At 36.9% G+C, this 25,511-nt stretch overlaps 1 protein-coding gene across 3 annotated transcripts; it reads left to right on the top strand.

The window, feature by feature from the left end:
- Nucleotides 1–1,762: 1,762 nt before the first annotated feature.
- On the top strand, nucleotides 1,763–24,743 carry LOC753657 (development-specific protein LVN1.2). Of its 3 annotated transcripts, none has more exons than XM_001177745.4 (7): nucleotides 1,763–1,915; nucleotides 2,668–2,773; nucleotides 3,618–3,784; nucleotides 4,366–4,450; nucleotides 5,289–5,477; nucleotides 6,339–6,433; nucleotides 7,448–9,166. In XM_001177745.4, exons 2-7 carry the CDS (start codon nucleotides 2,680–2,682, stop codon nucleotides 7,508–7,510), a joined length of 693 nt encoding a protein of 230 aa, XP_001177745.2. In that variant the 5' UTR covers nucleotides 1,763–1,915; nucleotides 2,668–2,679; the 3' UTR covers nucleotides 7,511–9,166. The 3 variants fall into 3 exon arrangements, with proteins under 3 accessions (XP_001177745.2, XP_030831298.1, XP_030831297.1); XM_030975438.1 differs by lacking the exons at nucleotides 2,668–2,773; nucleotides 3,618–3,784; nucleotides 4,366–4,450; ... (1 more) ...; nucleotides 6,339–6,433; nucleotides 7,448–9,166 and adding exons at nucleotides 17,256–17,361; nucleotides 18,544–18,710; nucleotides 18,980–19,064; ... (1 more) ...; nucleotides 21,946–22,040; nucleotides 23,753–24,052 and having other exon boundaries at nucleotides 1,786–1,915; XM_030975437.1 differs by lacking the exons at nucleotides 1,763–1,915; nucleotides 2,668–2,773; nucleotides 3,618–3,784; ... (2 more) ...; nucleotides 6,339–6,433; nucleotides 7,448–9,166 and adding exons at nucleotides 15,619–15,749; nucleotides 17,256–17,361; nucleotides 18,544–18,710; ... (2 more) ...; nucleotides 21,946–22,040; nucleotides 23,753–24,743.
- Nucleotides 24,744–25,511: the final 768 nt, after the last annotated feature.

The following is a 25,511-nucleotide window of genomic DNA, read 5'->3' as shown; positions in this document are numbered from 1 at the left end:
ACTATTACTTTTGGGCTCTATAGCCCTAAAGTCAATATGACAACTAATAGTCATTATTTTCCCACTTGAAGACATTTTCAAGCCCCACCTTTTTTAGGGAAGTTCTAAATTAGTATTATCTTTCAAATGCAGTTGGAATTTAACTTTTTCATTTTTTTGGCCTGCAAATGGGACATAGTACCTTTAATGCACTGCCTTGAATGGACGTCACACGTATCAGTCAACGCAAATCTAAAAGTCCCTAGTACATATAGTAATAGATTACAAAAATGGTTATCAGTAGGTCAAATGAAAGAATGAATGAATGAATATATAGATATATAAATTCATAAATAAATAAATAGAAATATCAACAACAGCGATATCAATAATTGATAGTGATTATTATGTAATACTAATGATAATAATGGTAATAATAATAATGATGATAATAATTATCATAAAATACTTATAATAACAATATTTGATATCAATCAGATTAAGAATAACAATAATGATTATATTTGGATGATAATACTAGTAGTAGTAATAATAGTAATAACAATATATAATAACAATAATATAATAATAAATATTTTGTTTGCATCCCGTCGCGAATGGACAAAAATGGAACAGTTCAATCAATTAAAGAAGATTTACAGTACACACTTTATATCATCATTTTACAAACGCACCTAATATGAGAACACTTATCAATAATCGTGACAGCTAGTGCATCATTTTTATTTATTGTCCGTATATTTTTCAGAAAAAAATATTTTAGAATAAGAGATACCAACTTTGCTTGATGTTTTGGATCACGGTTCCAGTAGAGAATGACGTTGCCCTATAGCCCTAGCCAATGCATTATCTCTGTAAGCAAATATCTGGGTTTAATTTTAATTTAATTTTTTTAAATAATGCAAAAATAAATCGTACATGTTGTCACTGGTCTCTTTCCTTGTCTTATACTTGTTTACAAGAGTATTTGACTAAATGTAAAACTATGTACTTTTAATGTAATTACATCATGTCATCAAAATGTGGGTCTGTACAAAAGGGGGAAATCGACTTAAATCTGTATATAGATTAAATTTGTATAATCTAATATAACTTATAAGACCTGGAAGCTTGGCAGCTGGAGACGGCTTTCTTCCAGAAGCTTTGGCATTCAAGGTATTCAAGGTATAAGTATAAGTATAAGTCTGGACAAATGGTATTTTGAAGCATTTTGAATCGGTCAAGTGAGGCCATTCAATTTAGCAAAGTCTCAATATAAAACCCTATCGAAGATGGGATCTCAGTATTATCATTTTTGATATTTCATCATACTTATGAGATATATACAATGGCGGACCCGAAGGCAAATAAAAGGGGGGGGGGTGGGGGGGGGGGGGGGGGGGTCGTGAAAACTGAGTATGGTACACGTGTATGTTTTCATTTCACGTGACTGTTTACGTTCAAAGAAGGGGGCGTGGCCCAGGAAAAAACAAACTGTGCTGACCTTTTTTCCAGACAACTCACACTTATACACATTTACCGACCGCCTGCTCCATCTTTCCTTCTCCCCACTTGTTTTCCTCTTGACATGAATTAATGTTTATTTTTTGTATAAATCATTCATTAAAGTGATATGTTTGAATTACGCAAATAAATAGCCCACCAAACTCATATTTTAAAGGCAACACAGCCTGAATTTAGGCTATAATCCATTTTGCACACGTGCTTTTGTGAGAACAAAAAATAACAACAAAAATAACGCTCACGTACGATCCTCCGCGATCACGTGAATTTGTGTCATCAGCATCAGTATACGTGTGAGGTGATCCTGTTGTTGTGGGGTATATAAAGAACGAACCTATGGTGGATTAGACTATTGTTACTCAAATTCGTTGAGATCATCATCACATTGTTTTTAAACTGGAAGTGCATTATCGTAAGTAGTAGTAAATCGTTTTTTTTTTAATTATTTTAACTGTGCTTGTGCATGTTGTCGCGAGAGCGAGAGAGACGACCTGCTGATCATGATGATGATATACGGCAAGTGCAAGTGCCAGTGCAGTGGAGCCAGATAATCTCAGCGGAACAACCGTCGATATCAGAGACTGAATCTTTCGTTTCGGCCGGTCTAGGTAGGGGCGCGGAGGCCTCCTCCAGTGTCAGTGGCGGATCCAGGGGGGGGGGGGGGGGGCCGGGGGCGCGGCCCCCCCTTGAGAAAAAAATCATGTAAAATCACGCGATTTTTACCTTTTTGGGGGGGTTGGCCCCCCCCCCCCTGGCGCTCAAGGGGGGGGGGGTGCAAATTTTAAAATTTCCGAGGACCAAAAAAAAAAAAAATGTGCTCACTACCCCCCCCCCCCCCCCCCCCCCCCCCCCACTGAGCGACTTTTCGGCTGGTTGAGTCGTTGCGATTTTTTGGGGGGACTCCAAAACAAACAAAAAGTGTCCGCTTACCCCCCCCCCCCCCCCCCCCCCCCCCCCCCTCCCACTAAGCGACTCTTCGTCCGGCGCGATTTTCAAATTTTCGGGAGCAAAAAAAAAAAAAGTGGCCCCCTCCCCTAAGAAATCCTGGATCCGCGCCTGTCCAGTGTAGCCACACATAGTCTGAGCAGAACATATTTTCAAAGCCAAAAGAATACACTATTTTATGTATTTCTAAATTGTTATGTCTGTTATTGATCATTACAGCTATAAATCAGAATGCTGAAACTGCTAGTTGTTGCTACTGTGCTGGTTTCATCAGCTAGTGCTGCATCCCAATGCTGTGGCCCACCTCAGTACATGGGAGCCCTTGGTAAGTTTACCTTTACCTTTACCCGAGATTCTGGAAGAATGCTGTGTTCTCAGCAGTCAGGTTTAGTTTGTTTGTTTTACCTGACTGCTAAAGAAAGCATGTGTATAAGCAACCAGGGGACTGACAGCTTTAAGTTCTCTCTGAGGGACTTGGTTAGGAAGATTAATGCCTTACCAAAGGGCACTAGTGCATCGACTTGGTTCGAACCCAGTTAAGAGACCACTGCTCGTACAACTGAGCCATAGCGCCTTCAACCTGTCTGTAAGGTTTGGGCGATTCAAAATCTAAGGTAAATCATTCATCCTCCCTCTTAGCACATCAAATACTGAATAATTAATATGAATACAAGTTTTCAAAACAAGCGGATAAATAGTATGTTCAATTTGCTCCATTTACAATCTTCAACTGTAGAGAACGCCAACATCTAGTTTCCAAATCAAAGGCACTGGTGAGACTGGAAAATCTCTATATGCATTGTATGATTCATGAGGGGGAAATGGAGTAGTTTCTAGTAATTGCAGTTTTGCATACCACTGATACCAGTAGGTACCAGTAGGTATCACTGAAAGCTGAGATTTGCAAGTAGATGGAAGATAAAGAGTTAAATTGCTTAGGAAGACTGTACTTCAACAATCTACATACTGAAGCTGCGAATGATCCAGCAGAGAATGTGTTTCAGGTCTAATTCCAAGCAGATATCTACGGTATCTGTTCATCGCAGTTTGTATAAGGACTACTGAAGACAGAGTAAAGTGGGGAAGAATTCTCTATTACAGAACAAATAATAATTGAATATTAAATTAAAGTATTGCCAACTTCTTTGTTTCTTCTCTGACCTAAACAGGGAGCCTTGTGGGTCAGTCAGCCGTCCCTGGCCAGGACCCCCTTGGAGTAAACTTCTTGCAGTACGGTGCATGGGACTACACCAACAGGAAGTTTGGCTACATGATAGATGTGGTCTTTGCCAACGGCACCTCATCCCAATACGGAGCCATCCAGGATTATGCAAAGGTATGTGGGCGTCCCCCCTCCTCCCATCCCTCCTCCTAACCCTCCTCCTACCCCTGGGCTTAAATGAATCTCTGGCTCAAGATGGTTTTGGGCCCTAGAGCTGCTGGAATAGCCCCTATAGCCCTCCAAGGAGGTAATCTGGCTCAGTCTTTAGAGCATCTGCCTGTTGAACCAAAGATTGTAGGTTTAAAAGTCACCACCTTTGCATGTTATGAACCCACTGCACTCTCTGTGAAAAAGTAGAAGAAACCTTGGTGTAGTGGTGCACCTTCACATCCCAATCAGGGCCCCATTTCACAAAACTTGTCATCAGTGACAAACGACAGTTTTTGTTATTAACTACTGAAATCCTTGCTTCTGATTGGTTATCAGTAGATTTTTCACTGATTTTTGTCATTTGTTTGTTGATTATGTGACTTCATACACAATTAAATGTACGTTTAAATATTTGTCATAATGGCTGCACTGTTGTGCTTTCATTATAACATACTGGCAGATGATAATGTGATTCTCTATTCAACTAAACTGTCATTTATGGACAATCCTTTATCTTTCTTCTGATTGGTTTTGCTTGAATTCAGGGTACTCAGTGGTTGTTCGTAGATGAAATCAAGTACTGCATGATGCAAAAAGCGCCCCTACCAGAACCTTCAATCTGTATTCCAGGTAATGTAAAACACAAATACAACTCTGTTATGGCTACAGCTCAGCAGGTTGACCGTCCACAAAACCCACAACATCAGTTTTACAGGCCTACTGACATCTTTATTGAGTGTTTTTTAGGCCAGCGTTATTCAACTGGGGTGCCGCGAGAGAATTTTAGTAATATATGTATATAAAAAATCATTATTTTGGAATAACATTGATTTTGTGAAAACCAAATATAAGAACCGCTTAAGTATGTTATTTCATGAAGTAATAGTATTTTAAAGATATTAAGGTGTCTTCCTCCCTCGCTCGCTCGCTTGCAAAACCTTTAGGAACAGGATTATTTCTGGCAGCAAAATGCCTGAATACCTTCATATTTGAGCAATGAGGTGCCCGAATAGCCTTCTATATGACAGCAAGGTGCCTGAATATGTATTATATCTTTTATATCGAAATTACATTTTTCCCACCCACGTTCACTTCACTCACTCGTAACATTTAGAAAGGGGATAATTCTGGGCAATGGGATGCCCAAATCTCCTCATGTTTGTGCATCAGATATTTGTAATCACAATTAATTCTATATTTATCTTGTGCATTGACTATAAAGTAAAATTTTTATCACATTAAAAGTCAGATTAATTTTTTTTCTCGCTTGCTTTGCTCAGTCGCAAAATTTTGTAACAAATATGTACATGGAGCATGACGAGTGTCAGAGTACTGCAGAATGAATCTTCTGTAAATGGATTTGAGATTGGGGTAACGTGACAGTGTGCAGCTAGAATGTATGAAATTAATCTAAAAAAACCCTGCTGTTTGTGGGCTAACACTATTCTGAACTCATTGTTTGTGGCAGACGACGCCGTCTTCTTCAGCAGCCTGTCCATAGGTGGCAACGGATCCGATTCCTTGTTGGTGGACTCCTATTCGAAGACCTACAATGAAGGCACTCTGGTTGGTGGAGGCAGTATCACCGTGAGGCACAAGGACTGCTTCCCGTTAGGCTCCCAGTTCATGGGAACAAGCAGTGAGATGGGACCCCCTGGTGAGTCTGATAATGATAGTAATACTACGAGCAATCATGATAATAATGATGATGTAAGGTAAATGATAATATTGATAACAACAATCATGATAATAATAATGATGATGATAATAATAATAACAATCATGATAATAATAATGATGATGTAAATGACAATTTATAACAAATAACACTGGAGATTATGAAATTGATAATAATTCAGTAATAACAACAACTACAACAAAATTAGTACTTCTACTAATAATGATTATAATAATGATAATAATAATGATACTAATGATGATAACAATTATAATAATTATAATAATGATAGTAATAGAAACTGATAATAATGATAATAGTTATAATAATGATAGTAATACAAACTTATAATAATGATTTTGATGGTGGTGATATTAATAAGAACAATAATTAGAATGATTATTAAAATAATGATATTGATGGTGGTGATATTAATAAGAACAATAATCAAAGCAAAGACAGTGGAACGATAGGATACAAAGTACTATTATTACCCCAGCTTTAACAAAGCTACCCTTTGTTAAAGCTGAATCTTCTCATGATAAAAATACTTCAGCTCACAAATCAAGTCCTAACAAACACAACTTTCCTCTATCTGAGTGTATTAAAGGTGGCTTGTATCCATTTTCATGGGATGGACAAATCAGTGTCAATGCTGACATTGGAGCTTTGGAAGTGAAATGCAATTTCTTCCCAAATTATCATCTACTCTTCTTTTCCCAATGAATTAGCGACCGGTATTCAGTTGATCCCCAGAATGATTAGTTAAATAATCAACCTCATTGATATTCATTTAAACATCTATGTAAATTGTTTTTATTTTTCTTCCTTTCTTGACAGTTCCAACTGTTGTTTCCAATGGCTGGTTTAACATAACCATTGGGATCCCTAAACCCGATGATTGGTTTACTGTACCCAGCTACTGCGACCAACAGGTAAGAATATAAACAAGACAGGTCGAAGGTCATGAGTTTCTATGGGGTTGCACATAGCTTTCAACCACTCCCTTTTTTTGGAGTTGTAGTTCTTACTTTTTGGCTTCCAAGCTAATGTAATGAAGCCTTGATTCCTCATGTTCTCTGAAAAACTTCTATGTAGATGTATTTGATATTTGATATACTTTATGCAATATATTTACCTGGGCATTCACTTTTTTTAAGGAGCATTTTTGTTGGAAATATGCTATAATAATGTGCTCTGGGGTTGTATATTACTTTCTTCCTTTCATGAAAAAAAAAAAATTCAAAAATGATCAATATCAAATAAGACTATTCACAATTTCACCTAGATAATTTGTTTACAACTATTATGTATAAAATCAACCTTCAAAACAAATCAGACTTGGGATCCATGTGCACTGGTTCCTCAAAGTTCTACTCACAAATCGCTTTTATGGTCTTTGAGAGAATATTTAAACTTTGCAATTCTCTGTGCAGATGTTGTATTGAAAATGCTTAATACAGCAATATATGTTTTACTGATTGTCCCCCTTTAACTCTTTATATTCCACACAAATAATCTCCCTGTGTCGTATTGTATTTGTAATGTGATATAAAGATATACTAAAGGTTTCAAATTTATCTAAATGTTTCCAGTAAAATATTAAAGATAAGCTTAAGTTCTGGTGATGATAGAAAATAAATTCTCACAGAATCCAATAACCTTACACTGAATGTTCAAGATTACAAATAAATGACATGTGCCAAACGGTTTTGGTAGAAAATGTAAAGGGGCTGAGTAATGAGTATAGAAAGATAAGGAAATCAGGGTAAGTAGGCCATTGGTCTTCCATGGTCCCCTTTTTCTAATGTTAATTGTGAGCTGATTTGATTAGATAACCAGCTGTCAGTGATCATGCAGGGAGGTCTAATCCCTCCTGGCCAAACTAGTGCAGATAGGCTTTAAAGCTAGAGTGCTAATCTTCTTCTATGTTCATTAATTTTTTCCAGGAGACCAATTCCGCCCGTCGTCCTCGTCACGTCCACAGCATGCATCTGAAAAGGTTCTTCTAGGTGTGGATTCAATGGCCCTCTATGCCGGAGAAGTGAGAACCAACATTCTGTTCACTATTATAGGAGAGGACCTGTGCTGTTGTAATGAAACATTTGCTGAAATTGGGATAAGCTTTCATTTAATACTTTAATTCAAGTAATATTGATGATAATTTTGTGTCTTAGAGGTTTGGTGTCACAGAAAGCATGTTTTTAAATCTATCATATGCTGCACATGATTACATAATATTAGATTCTTATTATAAGTGTAATTCTAGATTTGCCATTATCATAGAAAATTTAAGCGCATGTTAGGGTGCTAGCAAGACAAATAGAGTTTGCTGAACTTTGTACAAATTATCATGGACTTTGTTTTTTTTGTATACCTACTGCAGTGTATTTTTTATTTTTTTTTGCCAATCTTTTATAAAAGTTTAATACATTTTGTTTAATCAACCATATTCTCCTTGTCATGAAAGTGATCATACAAATCAGTCGAAAGCAATTTCACTTTTACATCATTTTGTGTCAGTAACACTTTGTGTATAGATGGGGTGGTGGTTTTGGCTGTTAAATAATTTGATGTGAAACGTTGCGCTGTACCATTGAAAGCTCGATTTCTGATGTTTTGTGTACGGATTTATTCAAGTGTGTAAGCCAGAAGTAGAAAATCAATTCATTATACACTTATTGTAATGATTAAAGTATAGTCACTTTTAAATGATTGTTTTAAAAGCCATTTCATGCCTGTAAATGCTTTTTTATTTTATATTGACTCAATGGATGCACAAAATAATGATTTTGATTATTATAGCAACGATATTGAGGCTTTTCATGTTATTTGTAATACATGTGATTGTGTCTTTCAATGTTCTACCTTGTATCTTCTTTCCTACTTTTATAGGGATATAGCATTCCATAATCAGTACTAGATTGCCCCAGTACTGGTATAGAATAAATTGTAGTGACTTTTAAGGTAAAATAACTTTACATTTTTCAATAAATTCGCTGAAAATGTGCTCGTTTAAAGTTTATTACAATCATTACAATAACCCACTATTATTATTATTATTATTATTATTTCTTTCTTGTCTTCATACACTTTGCTAATTCTTTACAAAAGAAAAAAAATGCTTTTCAATCCGTTATCCCATTTACTGATAATCAATTCCAATGAAAATGTTTAATTTGTTCTTAATATTGAAAAAAGAAGAAAAGATTAAGGCATAATTCAAATACTCTCATTCTCACTTGAAAATGTTAAAGTTAGTTGATCTCTGAAGCAGCTTGTTGTATTCAGCCATAATAGAGTTTACTCCTTACTGGTCGACATGTCAGCTATCATGCAAAATGGCCACCTGCCATTAAAAATATAAGAGATTTGACATTATTGCAATGGAAAATCATTATTAATTAAGTTATGATTCGAAAGGTACTTTGCTCTTGGTTGAATAAAGTAAATGAGGTTTATATACCTTGTCCACAAACTATTTTATAGGTAATGAATAATGATAAACAATCTGAATTATTGCAAGTATAGTGTAGTTTACTGTAAGAATTTATTTTTGTTATCAGAATTTGATTCTTAAGTCATTTCTTTATGTTAGATATCTCGTGTTTGTTTTTGTTACCATTATGAATATTAAATGTTCATTAATATATTGAGCTTAAAGCAAACTTGACAATCCCTTGATAATTTCTTTAGTTGTTGTTTTTTTAATTTTTTTTTTTTTTTTTTTTTTTACAATTGTGAATAAGATAGTTGAACACAAACATAAGTTGTTAGAAAGTGATGCAATTGAAGACGGTGTGAAGAGGGATTTCAAGGGACACTAAAAGTTCTTTTGATATCTTGTTTCCCCTGCAGTGATGATAAAGACCCAGTTCATTTATTTTCTTGAGTTTTTCCATTATGAATAAGAAACACAAAGCAAAACGAAACACAAAACAAAATTATACAAACAAAAATGACAAATTATGTCAAAACAACTTTGCCATTGGAGATAAATAAAAAGATAGAGTGGGGAATAGGAAGAGGGAGGGAGAGGTTGTGGAGGGGGACAGGGAGATAGCAAAGACACAGTGAATTAGAAAGAGAGGAAAGCTAAGACACAGTGAATTAGATGGATGAACATCAACACGGGCGAGAGAGAGAGAGGGGGATGGAGAGAAGGAGAGAGAGGGAGATACAGAGAAAGATAGATCGGATAGAACGGGACAAGAAAGAGAGAGAGAGAGAGAGAGAGAGAGAGAGAGATTGAGGAGGGGAGAGGGGGAGGAATAGAGGGGGGGGGGGAAAAAGAGACAAAGAGTGGATAAAGAGATAAAAGCAAAGACAATGAATAAGATAGATGAACATCAACACGGGCAAGAGAGAGAAGGAGAGAGAGGGTGATAGAGAGAAGAAGATGGAGGGAGAGAGGGAGATAAAGAGAAAGAAAGAGAGGATAAAACGAGGAAAAGAAAGAGAGAGAGAGAGGGAGGAATAGAGAAAAAAGGAGACTGAGAGAGAGAGGATAAAGCCCGGCCCCCCCACTCAGTGTTATTTAGGGTACGCATATGCGTGTTCCAACCGACCCCCCCTTTTCAGCAAAAGTCCGGTGTGTAAAGTCAATACGGCTCGACCTTTTTCTTTTGTATACGAGCCTTTTTCCGGACCCCCCCCCCCCCCCTTTTCAGCAAAAGTCCGGTGTGTAAAGTCAATACGGCTCGACCTTTTTCTTTTGTTACGAAAAGGACATTTTGGCAACACGCATGCGGTCATTTTGAAACCTGAGTGGGGGGGCCGGGGGATAAAGAGATGAAAGTAAGGCTCGGTGTAAAAATGTCAGTGGAAAAAATGTCAGAGGTAAAAATGTCAGAGGTAAAAATGTCAGAGGTAAAAATGTCAGAGGTAAAAATGTCAGAGGAAAAAATGTCAGGTAAAAATGTCAGAGGTAAAAATGTCGGAGGTAAAAATGTCAGAGGAAAAAATGTCAGAGGTAAAAATGTCAGAGGAAAAAATGTCAGAGGTAAAAATGTCAGAGTTTAAAATGTCAGAGGTAAAAATGTCAGTGGAAAAAATGTCAGAGGTAAAAATGTCCGAGTTTAAAATGTCAGAGGTAAAAATGTTAGAGGTATAAAATAAAAACAAAAGCATGTGACAAGTTTGTTATGTTTACACCCGGGTTATATATCAGGCTTATCGAAAAAGAACAGCAAGGGATATTCTGCAGTCGTTATTTCACCGCTGTCTTATTGTATTGTATTAGTCAAGTCTTATTTTGAGCGTATACCAAGGTGAACCTTGGTATACGCTCAAAATAAGACTTGTAGAGGAATCATGTACTTTGAAGAATGCTATCAGTTGTCTGATGACCGCTTGCAAGGCGTGAAACTCGGAGTACACCATCCATGTCCCATTAGTCTGCCTTATTCAATATTTATATACCGGTATATTATGTTTTTGTATAAGCAAATGGTACTGGTACACTGAGCAAACTTCTAAGATTTCTAAAATCGAGAAGTTTGGCCATGTTTTATAGGCTGAGCTGTCGCTCCATGGTGTAATCATTAAAAAAAAAAAAACAAGGTTATTTAATAAAAGGATCATGCGACAAATAATCATTGTGATTCAAATTGATGCAAGGATTTTTTTGAATAAACAATGCTTTTCACCAGAATCTTCTTTGTAAAAACGACTTTTACAAATCTCAGCCATGCAAATCTGCCACTGTGTTGTAAGATCACTTTCAGATTAGGAGAAGTGTATTCTGTAATGAGTATTTTAACATTGAATGGAACGTCTCAACTCAGTAAGCATGGCTGAGATTTGTAAAAGTAGTTTTTACAAAGAAGATTCGGGTGAATAGCAGTGCCTATTCAAACAAATATTCGCATCAATTTGAATCACAATCATTATTTGTCGCTTAATCCCTTTTAATGACCTTGTTTTCTTTCTCGTTTGCAAGGGGAGAAGAAGATATGTCACGTTAAAGACATCATAAAGATCAGTGTTGTATGCGTATATATTATATACACAGGCCAGTAACAGCTATGTAGCTTGTAAATTTGTAAGAGGGAAAATGCTGATTGAAATGATAATGATGAAATAGCAAATAATTGAGGAGTATCATAGGTACCAATTCAATGGATATTTGTATAACAGAGAGCCCCCGTCAGTACTAAAAGAGTCCCCGTGAGAAGGCTCACGGGGGCTCTTTTTTTTGGGGGGGGGGGGGGAAGAGCCCCCGTGGACAAAAAATTAATTTGAGCCCTGGTTGTAGAGGGATCATGTACTTTGAAGAATGCTATCAGTTGTCTGATGACCGCTTGCAAGGCGTGAAACTCGGAGTACACCATCCATGTCCCATTAGTCTGCCTTATTCAATATTTATATACCGGTATATTATGTTTTTGTATAAGCAAATGGTACTGGTACACTGAGCAAACTTCTGGGGAAAAAGATTTCTAAAATCGAGAAGTTTGGCCATGTTTTATAGGCTGAGTTGTCGCTTCATGGTGTAATCATTAAATAAAAAGAAAAGTCAGTACAGCCCCCAAAATAGGATCAGATATCTCTGAACCTTCCCCCTCCTACTTCTCCTTCATATTTGAAGATTGTTGGACATTTTAACTGCGTGGCAATGTCTACTTTTATATGTAATTTCCAATAAATGCATATTTCCGACAATTCCACTTTCTTGAGGGCTTAGTATTTTGATACCCTGTAACAAGCAGAAGCCATGTTATCAATGCTAACCGCACCATCACATTCCCGAAGTGCGTGCGTTGCAATGAAATATTGTCGATTACTATTGCGGTATAAAATAGTCTGGGAGAAAATCAATAAGCAGCCTTGTTACTCCGATACAAAGCAGAAAGCCGCCCATGTTACATCAATTAAAGAGAAGGTTGAGTTCTGGGGAAAGGTAAAACAAATTATTTGTGAGCGTTCAATGCAAGTGTGATAGAACATCAAAGAAAAAAGTTATTCCCTGAAAATCTATTTCAAATGACTTCATATCCCAGATATAACAAGTAACATCTTTGTATGCCTGCCCGATTTGTATGCCATATGTTTGTGTAGTCCCATATCAATATCTTTCTGTGTACAGTGCTTGTTACTTTACCAAAACTGGGCCAAATTTTTTATCATTTTGATGACTCCAAAACCTTGCACTACACACCAATACTTACATGTTTATGCTAGATGATTAACCTTCTCTGATTGCTTCCACAAAAAAATAAATTTCAAAATCTATTTTCCACATTATATTATCCTCAGGACATGTACGATATACAACACATCCATTTAGAAAGGAATATAATAGACTAGCCCATGCAGTAGCTGTACGTCTCGACATTCTGAGTGATAAAAGTGCTGAGATATTATGACGGCACTCATTTGTTTTGCTTGTACCTCTGACATTTTTACCTCTGACATTTTTTCCTCTGACAATTTTACCTCTGACATTTTTACCTCTGACATTTTTACCTCTGACATTTTTACCTCTGACATTTTTACCTCTGACATTTTTACCTCTGATATTTTTTCCTCTGACATTTTTACCTCTGACATTTTTACCTCTGACATTTTTACCTCTGACATTTTTACCTCTGACATTTTTTCCTCTGACATTTTTACCTCTGACATTTTTACCTCTGACATTTTTACCTCTGACATTTTTACCTCTGACATTTTTTCCTCTGACATTTTTACCTCTGACATTTTTTCCTCTGACATTTTTACCTGGCACCGAAAGTAAAGACACTGTGAATTAGATAGATGAACATCAACACGGGTAAGAGAGAGAGAGAGAGAGAGAGGGATTGGGGAGGGGAGAGGTGGAGATGTAGAGAAAGAAAGGGACAGAGCATCCGGCGGGGATAAAGAGATGAAAGCAAAGACAGTGGAACGATAGATGAACATCAAGATGGGCAAGACAGAGAGAGGGAGAGGGTGGTGGAGACAAGGAGATAGAGGGAGATAAAAAGAAAGATAGAGAGGATAAAACGGGGACAAGAAAGAGAGAGGGAGGAGGGGAGAGAGGGAAGAATAGAGGGGAAAAAGAAACATAGGGAGGGGATAAAGAGACGAAAGCAAAGACACAGTGAATTAGGTAGAGAGGATCAAAATATGAAGGAAAAGAGAGGGATTGGGGAGGGGAGAGATGGAGATGTAGAGAAAGAAAGGGACAGAGAATCCGGGGAAGAGAGAAAAGCAAAGACAGTGGAATAGATAGATAAACATCAATAATAATATTAAAAAAAATAATAATAATAAATATAATTCAATGTTTTGTTTGCATTCCGTCGCGAATAGCAAGAAATGGAACAGTTTACAGTTCAATCAATTAAAGAAGATTTACAGTACACACTTTATATCATCCTTTTACAAATGCACCTACTATAAGAACACTCATCAATAATCGTGACAGCTAGTGCATCATTAGATTTACTTTCTGTATTTTTTTTCAGAAAAAAATATTTTGGATTAAGAGTGATCAACTTTGCTTGCTGTTTTGAATCACGGTTCCAGTTGAAAATAATATTGCAAACTAGCCCTAGACAATGCATTATCTCTATAAGCAAATACATGCATATGGGTTAAAAAAAAAAAAAAAATTAATTCACAAGAGGATTTGAATATAATAGGTGTAACCTCTGTAGTTTTAATGTAATTACATATCATCAAACTGTGTGTCTGCACAAAAGGGGGGAAAATCGACTTAAATTTGTATAGATTCAATGTGTATATTTAAAGCCTAGTATTCATTGGTATAAGTCTGGAAAAAAATTGTATTTTGTAGCATTTTGAATCGGTCAAGTGAGGCCATATGGGATCTCAGTATTACTATACTATTTTTGATATTATATCATATTATGACACATATATAATAATTATGTAGGCTTAATTTGCAAATATAATATCACAAATGGCGGATCCGAAGGCAAATAAAAAGGGGTGTGGGGGGGGGGGGGGGGGGGGGGGGGGGGGGGGGGGGGGGTCGTGAGATCTTCAAGATTATATATGGTACACACGTGTATGTTTTCATTCCACGTGATGTACTGTTTACGTTCAATGACGTAAAGGGGGCGTAGCCCAGAAAAAAATTCTGCTGACCTTTTTTTCAGACAACTCACACTTATACACAATTGTCGACCGCTTGTTCTCCATCTTTTCGTTTCTCCAATTTTTTCTTTAAACACGAATTAATATTTAATTTTGCATAGATTATTTATTTAATTGATGTGTTTGTGCTTAAATGTGCTTAAAAAATTAAAAGCCCATCAAAATCACATTTTAAAAACGACGCAGCCTGAATTTAGGCTAATATCTAACTAAACTATCACATCCACAGGAAATCATGACACTACTTAAACTTTCAGAAATAGTTAAACAAAAAGCAATAGTTCGCTTCGTTTTAAGAACAAAGCGGCTGTATCCAAACAATTAAATTGTTGTTGAGTTTTTTTTTTTTTTTTTTTTTTTTTTTTTTTTTTTTTTTTTTTTTTTTTTTTCTTCTTATCTTCTCTTTTCCTTTTTCTTGCACCAATAAAGCCCACAATACTTGTAACTAATTTGACCATTTACTTTTCTAACAATTCGGTGATCACCTCCAACATCACATGCTAGCTGGCACCCCCTCACCTATGCCGGAGTGACCTAGGTTAAAACCGAAAGTCTGCGAAATATACCTCAAAGACTGGTAAGATGGCATTTTGAAAAGGGTGGGGGTAAGTGCGAAGTACACATGTGCATACGTGAGGTGATATTTGAACGCGCACGTGCGCGTAAACACAAGTACGTACTTTTAGTTTTAGTTTATAGGCGTTTTTTTTTTATTCACAACTTGCTAGGCCGTCGTCTCTTTCCAAAATTATTAATTTATTGAATTTTCTCTCTAAAAAAAGTTATAGAGTCTAAAAAGAAAAAAAGAGGAAGAAAAGAGGATGGAAGGAGAAAGAATCCTAAAAATAGTCATTTATGACATGAAATTGTACATATATGTATATATATAAATAATTCATAAAATAGTGTGTGGCAAAAATAGTCAACTGTGACTGATTGCCAAACAAAAACAAATCAAGAAGAAGAAGAAATAGAACAACAACAACAACAACAACAACTACAACGCTCACGTGCGATCACGTGAATTTGTGTCACTATACACTACAGCTAACTATATAAACAACGAACCTGTAGTGAATTTGATTACTGTTACTCAAATTCGTTGAGATCATCATCACATTGTTTTGAAATTGGAGGTGCATTATCGTAAGTCGTTGATTTTATTTTAACTGTGCATGTGCATGTTGACGTTGCGAGAGATGAGACTACAGTGCAGGCATGAGACTGATGAGACTGTAGCTGTACTGAGTGAGAGTTAGACCGAATTTTCCGTCTCTTTCGTTCGTTAAGCCTCTTATTTTGGTAGGGTCGGCTCCCTCTTTAACGAACGAAAGAGACGGAAAATTCGGTCTAAGTGAGAGTGAGCTGAGCTGGCCTGCAATCTGCAAGACTGCATGCATGATGATGATCAATGTTGTAATTTCTATATTTGGTTTGGTTTGTTTTGTTTTGTGTTTGAATCTGACGGACTAATTTTCACTGCAAAGACTAGTCCAGGGCTATAGGGGCGCGCTAGACCGAAAGCTTCAGTCTCTGATCGACGGCTGTTCCGCTGAGATTGCATCTGGCTCCTTAGACCGAAAGCTTCAGTCTCTATATCGTCGGTTGTTCCACTGAGACTACGTCTGGCTCCACTAGACCATATCCGGAGGTCTAGTGGAGCCAGACGTAGCATAGTCTCATGCAGTGGAACAACCGACGATATAGAGACTGAAGCTTTCGGTCAACTGGCTCCTCTGCCCGCCTATACATAGACTATTGGGTAATGTCAACAAATAAATGTCAGTTTTATTAAAGAAATGACCCATATCAGATGGTTATTTCTTTTTAGGGGCGCGCGCTAGACTGTAAACAGAAATAACCATCTGGTAATGGTATGTTTTAGTGCGCCTTCCACATCTAGACCTAGTCCATATACGGCCAGTGGGTGGGTCGATCCGGCCAGTGGAGCCTGATATAACTAGTGATATGATGTTATCTCAGCAGAATAACCGTTGATATCAGAGACTGAATCTTTAGATCTAGGGTCGTTCTAGACAAAAATAACCGTCTGGTATGGGTCATTTCTTTAATAAAACTGACATTTGTTGACATTCTCCATACACATAATTGGAGGTCTATAGCGATCTAGTGGAGCCAGATGTAGTCTCGGTGGAACAACCGACGATATAGAGAGACTGAATCTTTCGGTTTAGGGGCGTGCAGGCTCCAGTGTAGCCACACATAGTCTGAGCAGAACATATTTTCAAAGGAATAGACCTATACTATTTTGGCCCTTGGGGGTTCTAAGTCTATATAAAGTGCATCCACGTATATATGTTTTGATGTGTATGATGCTGTTGGTAAGACAGTATTTTGACCAGTCAGCATTTTGATCACTAGCTGGTGTGTATTTCATAGGAATTAGACTTGTTCAGGTTGGGCTTCTTAATTATTGTATATATCCTGAAATGACTAAACCTCTTTTCAATAATGTCTTATAATGATTCTACAAGTAAACGATCAACTCAATGAGTGCCTCGAACATTGCCAATCTCAATATTTGTTACATGATTGAATGTATTGTTGCCATGCAATTCATCATACACATCTTTGCATATTGTGAAAGTTTTATGTATATCTGAATTTTTATGTTGTTATTGATCATTGCAGCTATAAATCAAAATGCTGAAACTGATAGTTGTTGCTGCTGTGCTGGTTTCATCAGCTAGTGCTGCATCCCAATGCTGTGGCCCACCTCAGTACATGGGAGGCCTTGGTAAGTTTAGTTTGTTTGTTTGTTTGTTTGTTTGTTTGTTTTACCTGACTGCTTAAGAAAGCATGTGTATGCTTGTAAGTAAGCAAACAGGGGACTGATGTCAGCTTAAAGTTCTCTCCAAGGGACTTGGTAAGGAAGATTAATGCCTTACTAAAAGGCAATAGCGCATTGACTTGGTTTGAACTCGGGACCTCCCAGTTACAAGACCACTAGCTGCGCTACCACTGAGCCATAGCGCCTCCAGCCTGTCTGATAGGTTGGGGCAATTCAAAATTTAAGGTAAAACATTCATTCTCCCACTTAGCACAGTTCATGAGGGAGAAATGGGGTAGTTTCTAGTAATAAGCAGTTTTGCATACCAGTAGGTATGTCTGAAAGCTGAGATTTGCAAGTTGATGGAAGATAAAGAGCCGAATTGCTGAGAATTAAAGGCTGTTCCAAAATACACTTGCAGAAGCAGCAAATGATCCAGCAGAGATAATGTTAAAGGCCTCGCCGTCGCATTTTGTACAAGGATTACTAAAGATAGAGCAAAGTGGTGTAAGGTTTTAATTTCACTGATCCAAGTGGTTACTTGTTTATTTTACACTGTACATTTAGCTTTCCACTCCATTATGCTTCAGCGCACTCCTGACCTACATTCATTCTCTCATGTCTGCTAGCTCTTGGCTTCTATTGTTCTGTCCCAATTCATTCATCCTCATGCACATTACCTGCTATAGCACCACACACACACACACACACTCTTCCTATCTCTTAGCTATTCAACCCAGCACACATGGCACTCTACCTTTACAAGCTTTTCTATTGGTTACTTACTTATTGTCCAATCTTGTGATTGGTGAATAGGGACTTTTAGATTTGCGTGGACTGATATGTGTGACGTCCATTCACGGCAGTGCATTAACAGGACGTCGATCGTAGCATAGACCTATTGTCTTCGTGCGAATCTAAAAGTCCCTATTATTGTTTCATGGACTGCATGTCAGCCATCTTGGCAGCCATTTTGTGGTTGTAATAAAATCTAACAGTGCAGCTCAAGTCCTCAAACATGTAAGACCACTTTTGTCTTGTGTGGGTCCTTACAGTGGGGTAGAATTCTCTATTATTACAGAACAAATTTTAATTGAATATTGAATTAATGTATTGCCAACTTCTTTGTTTCTACTTTGACCTAAACAGGAAGCCAGTTGGGTCAGTCAGCTGCCCCTGGCCAGGACCCTCTTGGAGTAAACCTCTTGCTGTACGGTGCATGGGACTACACCAACAGGAGGTTCGGCTACATGGAGGATGTGGTGTATGCCAACGGCACCTCGTCCCATATCCGAGTCATCCAGGACTATGCAAAGGTATGTGGCCATCACCCCTCCTCCAAACCCTACCCCTCATTATTTGGAGAGATCCAGAGAAAATGATGAGAGTTGCTGCTACCCCCTCCCCACAACCATGTGACTTCATGCACAACAAGATGTACATACACAAAAAAATAATGAGGGCCGCACTAGTTGTGTTTTTACTATTATATATGGGCAAATAATGATGTGAATTTCTAGTCAACTAAACTGTCATTTATGGACAATCCTTTATCTTTCTTCTTATTGGTTTTGCTTGAATTCAGGGTACTCAGTGGGTGTACATAGATGAATACAAGTACTGCCTGAAGCAAGAAGTAGAGCCACCAGAACCTACAATCTGTATCCCAGGTAAAGTAAAACATGAATACAGATAGAGAATATGAGTAATATATATTTTTTTTAACTATTATTTTGGAATAACGTTGATTTCGTGAAAACCAAATATTAGAAACCGCTAGAGTATAATTTCATGAGGAAAGAGCATTTCAAAGATAAAAAAGTGTCTTTCTTCCTTGCTTGCTTTCAAAACCTTTCATGAATACCTCCATATTTGAGCAATGAGGTTCCCGATAAGCCTTCTATTTAACAGCGTGGTGCCCAAAGATGTTTTATATCTTTTATATTAAAAGTACATATTTACCATTTACCAATTCTTGCAGTGCGTTTCATGCATTATGAAACACAGCACCAATCACCTACAAAATGATTTTGTACAGCTAGAATGCAGTCTTGTGGGCTAACACTATTCTGAACTTGTTGTTTCTGGCAGCCGACGCCGTCTTCTTCAGTAGCCTGTCCATAGGTGGCAACGGATCCGATTCCTTGTTGGTGGACTCCTATTCGAAGACCTACAATGAAGGCATTTTGATTGGTGGAGGCAGTATCACCGTGAGGCACAAGGACTGCTTCCCGTTAGGCTCCCAGTTCATGGGAACAATCACTTACATGGGAGCTAAAGGTGAGTCTGGACAATGGACATTCATGATAATACCTGAACACAATGATGATGATGATGATGATGATGATGTTGATGATGATGATGATGATGATGACGATGAAGATAATGATGATGATGATAATGATGATGATAATGACGATGATGATGATGATGATGATGATGATGATGATGATGGTGATGAAGATAATGATGATGATGATGATAATGATGATGATAATGATGACGATTTTGATGACAATGATGATGATGATGATGATGATGATGATGATGGTGATGACGATTATGATGACAATGATGATGATGATGATGATAATCACGATGATGATGATGATGATGATGATGATGATGATGATGAAGATAATGATGATGATAATGATGAAGATGATGATAATGATGACGACGATTATGATGATGATGATGATGATGATGATGATAATTACGATGATGATGATGATGATGATGGTGGTGATATTAATAAAAACAAGGATTTTTAGAATGATTATACAAATATTTTGATCCCCCCCCCCCCCCCCCCCCGAGTATACAAAGTACTATTATTACCCCTGGGGGGTGTTTCGCAAAGATCCCAAGTCAAACTTAACTCTTAAGTTGGACTTAAAAATTATGGAGAGCCATTTGTAGCCTTAAAATAAAATATGTTCAAAAGCGAAAATTCAAGTATTTTAGACTCAAGAACATCAATCTCCTTGATAATAGAAAATATGAATGATTTGAATCAACATTTTATGCCTTTGAAAATAACTTTTACTAAATATTTTCATAGATGCTAACGGCTTTCCATCATTGTTAAGTCCAACTAAGAGATAAGTTCAACTTTAGGATCTTTGTGAAACACCCCCCAGCTCTAACAAAGCTATCCTGATAAGGCTCTCAAGTCTCAAGCATTTAAGGGAATTTCCTACAACCGGGTACCCACTAAGTTCACCTGGATGGAGAGGGGTCAATGAGAATCAAAGTCGTGCCAAAGGACGTTAGTGCTGTTGCAGGGATTTGAACCATGTAGTCCATAGTCGGGTGACTTATCCACTAGACCACAACATCTGTACTTCAGTGGGTTGACAAATTTAGTCTCTTGAAACTTCTTACAACTGGTCAGAAAGTTGATGAAACTAAAGCTTTCAGCTTTGTGTAATTGCCAACAAATTTGCTCTTAATAGTAATAATAAGAATACATGGTATTTATGTAGTGCTTTTGACGAATGTTTCAGAGCGCTTAACAAAAATGAAAACAATAATAGAAACTTTTACATGATCAATATCAATTACATAAATAGCCTAACCATAACATGGATCGAAATTGCAGTAATATACAAAGGGTAACAGGATTAATTATAAAGCTGTGAACTTCTTTACAAAGAGTTAAGTTTTTATCATAGATTTAAAAGGTTTAAGAGATGTATCCTGACCTGTAGATATGTGAAGATTGTTCCATAGAGATGGACAAAATCGTGACCATTACAAGAAATCTGTAGGTTTGTGAGACCCATCAGGACCCATGGGTTATTATGTCAATTGGAAAACTGAATCTTCTCATAGTGAAATATTTCTGCTCACAAGTCAAGTCAAATCATAGCAAACACAACTTCCCTCTATCTGAATGAAAGATGGCATGTACCGTAATTAACGGTGTATTAACCTCACTTTTTTGTTAAGTTTTGATTTATGCCCCTCCACCTGGCGCTATGCCTGGCAATGTCTCACAGCTCAGTAATCGGTGTGTTGACTCGCCACTCGGAAACTAGAACAACACTCAAATTTTTCTGTCATCTTGGTTTGAAAGTAATCTTTCTGAAAGATTTCAATATGTAGTATATAATAATAATTCCTCCAACTTTTCTTCTATTACACGGCTTACCACAAGGTTCTATCCTAGGTCCTCTACTGTTTTTTTACACATTCAGCTGCACCTCGCACTTAAATGAGAGGCCTTCCCGCGTGGGTTTTTTAACACGGACCTGGCTCGCTGCCGACAAAGGGCGAAAAAGAGGGGTGCGGTTAATACACGAGGGCGGTTTATACACCGTTAATCACGGTATTCATTTTCATGGGATGGAAATATAAGTGTCCATGCTGACATGAGAGCTTTGAAAGTTAAATGCAATTTCTTTCAAAAATATCATTTATTTTTCCCCCCAATGCATTAGCTACCGGTATTTGGTTGATCCCCAAATAATCAACCACATTGAAATTCATTTATCGAGGCTATGTAAATCAATACATTTATTTGTCTTTCTTTTTTGTTGTTGACAGTTCCAACAGTTGTTTCTAATGGTTGGTTCAACGTAACCATAGGAATCCCTAAACCTGATGATTGGTTTACTGTACCTAGCTACTGCAACCAACAGGTAAGAGAGGGGGACAAGAGGGGTCAAGGGTCATACATTTCTATGGGGTTGTGCATAGCTTTCAACCACTCCTCTTTTGGAGTAGTAGTTCTTATTTTTTGGCTTTTAAGCTAATGTAATGAAGCCTTGATTCCTCATGTTTTCTGAAAAACTTCTATGTACTTGGTACTTGGTAGGATTCCTCCAAAAGACGCCGTAAAGGTGTTTAAACTGGAGGTGTGTCGTTGTGTGCGGCCACCAACTTAAGGTGCTGGTTTTAAGTTGGTTTTAAGCTCAGATTTCAAAGTATTTAAGGAAGGTTGGGCTATGTAGAATGCATTAATACTTTATATATTTTATGCAATATATTTACCTGGGCATTCACTTCTTTTAAGGAGCATTTTTGTTGGAAATCTGCTATAATAATTCACACTGGGGCTGTATACAACTTTCATGAAAAAAAGAAAAATTAAGAATTAAAATAAAAATCAAATAAGAATATTTACAATTTCACCTAAATAATTTGTGCACAACTATTACCGGTACGTATAATTGATATCATCCAACAACAACAAAAGTTGGACTTAGGTTCCATGTGTACTGGTGACTTAAAACGTCTACTCACAAATCGCTTTTATGGTCATTGAGAGAATATGAATGCTCCCCAGGGAGTGGAAAATGTGCACACATTGTGTGTGGGTAAGCCTGAATCCGATGACCGGGGTAATAATATATCTGTAAAGCGCTTAGGTACATCGTTGGATTGGTGTATTGAGCGCTATATAAAAAAACGGATTATTATTATTATTATTATGTAAAAATTTGAACTTCTCTGTGCAGATGTTATATTGAAAGTTTCTATATAAATATGTATTGAATGGAATGCAAAAAAGCTCAGAGCAATATATGATTTGATGTTTGACCTTCTGTAAATATTTATATGCCACACAAATAATGTCCCTGGTTATATTGTATTTATAATGTGATAGATATACCAAAGGCTTCAAATTTGTCTAAATGTTTCCAGACCAATATTTACATAATATTGGATGGCTTTGTCTGTGAGACAAGAATATATGGTCATAGTGAGAGCAATATATTCTTGTATCACACAAAATAAAGCCACACAATATTATTATTATCCATATTAGGCTGACTAGCGAAATCACAAAATTTGACTTACCTCTGTAAATCTGTAAGTTGAAGTTCCTGGATGACTGAGCAATGCGAAAACAATAATGATCACTCATCCGAGAACTGCGCTAAAGATATTAAATACACTGATTTATTGTACCACTTGGAAGCCTTGTATGGATAATAATAATCTATACAGGTGTTATAGGGGTTATCAAGATAGGGAAAAAGGTTGCAAATCCACTGTCTTTCACAAAGCAATCCTTCAGTCCATTGGTGAGTATTGGTTTGTGCAAAATCGCATGTGTGGCAAACCAGTGACTATGCATAGAGGCAAAGAAAGTAACCAAAGTGTTAAAGCCCCACTGCACTATTTATAGCTACTTGCGCCCTCTATGTAGCAAACAATGCCTAATAGGTGACCATTGGTCCCCCATGGTCCCCTTTTTCTTATGTTAATTGAGAGCTTATTTGATTAGATAACCACCTGTCAGTGACCATGCAGGGAGGTCTAATTCCTCCTGGCCAAACTATGATAGTGCAGATAGGCTTTAAAGCTAGAGTGCTAATCTTCTTCTATGTTTATTTATTTATTCCAGGAGACCAATTCCGCCCGTCGTCCTCGTCACGTCCACAGCATGCATCTGAAAAGGTTCTTCTAGGTGTGGATTCAATGGCCCTCTATGCCCGAGAGTGGAGAACCAACATTGTTGCTCACTGCTCTAAGATAGGACCTATGCTGTTCTAATGAAGCTTTTCCCTATTCCAGCAATACTCAATACTGATGAGAATTTTGTGTCTAAGAGCTTTATTGTCACAGAAAGCATGTTTTTTTTATTGATTGCATGCTGGGCATGATTACATATTATTAGTGTAATTTTAGACTAACAAATATCAAAGAAAATTGAAGTGTGTGTAAGGGTGCTGGCTAGACTAATTGAGTTGATTTCTACCTTGTTCCCTTTTTTCCTACTTTCATGGCTATATAGCATTCCATAATCAGTACTAGATTACCAAAAATGTGCTCATTTATAAATATTGCAATCATTTCTTTTTTGTTTTCATGCATTTTGCTAACTTTTTAAAAAAGAAAAAACTAAAAATAGCAAATCTCTCCTTTATCCCATTAACTGACAATCAATTTTAATGAATATTTCAAATTTGTTCTTAGAATTGAAAAAAGAAGAAAAGATTAAGGCATAATTCAATTACTCTCATTCTCACTTGAAAATGTTAAAGTTAGTTGATCTCTAAAGCAGCTTGTCGTATTCAGCCATAATAGATTTTACTCCTTACTGGTCAACGTGGCAGCTATCATGCAAGATGGCCAGCTGTCATTGAAAAAATATAAGAGATATCACATTATTGCCATGGAAAATAATTATTAAGTTATGATTCAAAAGGTACTTTGCTCTTGGTTGAATAGTGTAAATTAATTTTATATATATTTTTTGTCTTCAGAATTTGATTCTCAAGTCATTTCTCTATGATAGATATTTTTTTTGTGTGTTTTTTGTAACCATTATGAATATTAAATGTTCACTAATATATTGACATTAAAGCAAACTTGACAATGTCGTGATAAAGTCATTAGTTGTTGTTTTTGGTTTTTACAATTGTGAATAAGATAGTTGAACACAAATACAGTGCTGTTAGAAAGTGATGCGATTGAAGACGGTGTAAAGAGGGATTCAGAGGGACACAACAAGTTCTTTTGATGTATATTATTTTCCTGCAGTAAAAATAAATGAAATGGGTCTATATCATCATATAGACCCATTTCATTTATTTTGGGGAGTTTTTCCATTATGAATAAAAAACACGAAACAAAATTATCCAAACAACAATGACAAATTATGTCAAAACAACTTGGCCATATTAGTAATGTGAAGACATAAGGGCAGAGAGAGGAAAGCAAAGACACAGTGAACATCAACACAGGCAAGTGACAGAGATAGAGAAGAGGAGAAGGAGAGATAGGGAGACAAAGAGAAATAGAAGGTAAAAGAGAAAGAAAGAGACAGAGTGGGGATAAAGAGGGGAAAACAAAGACGCAGTGAATTAGATAAATTAACATCAAGATGCGCGAAAGAGAAAATAAGAGAGAGAGCGGGGGAGAAGGAGATAAAAGAAGAGAGGGAGATATAGAGAATGATAGAAAGTGCAAAAATAGGAAGAGGAAGAGAGAGAGAGAGAGAGAGAAAGAAAGAAAGAGACAGAGAAAGAAAGAGAGAGACAGAGAAAGAAAGAAAGAGACAGAGAAAGAAAGAGACAGAGAGTGGGGATAAAGAGATGAAAGCAAAGACACAGTGAATTAGATTATTGATCATCCACACAGGCAAGAGAGAGAGAGGAAAT

This window comes from Strongylocentrotus purpuratus, unplaced genomic scaffold (assembly GCF_000002235.5).
Source record: "Strongylocentrotus purpuratus isolate Spur 01 unplaced genomic scaffold, Spur_5.0 spur5_scaffold_8, whole genome shotgun sequence".
Taxonomy (NCBI): Eukaryota; Metazoa; Echinodermata; class Echinoidea; order Camarodonta; family Strongylocentrotidae; genus Strongylocentrotus; species Strongylocentrotus purpuratus.
Note: the sequence above shows the minus strand (reverse complement) of the source record. Positions and strands in the feature narration are given on the sequence as shown.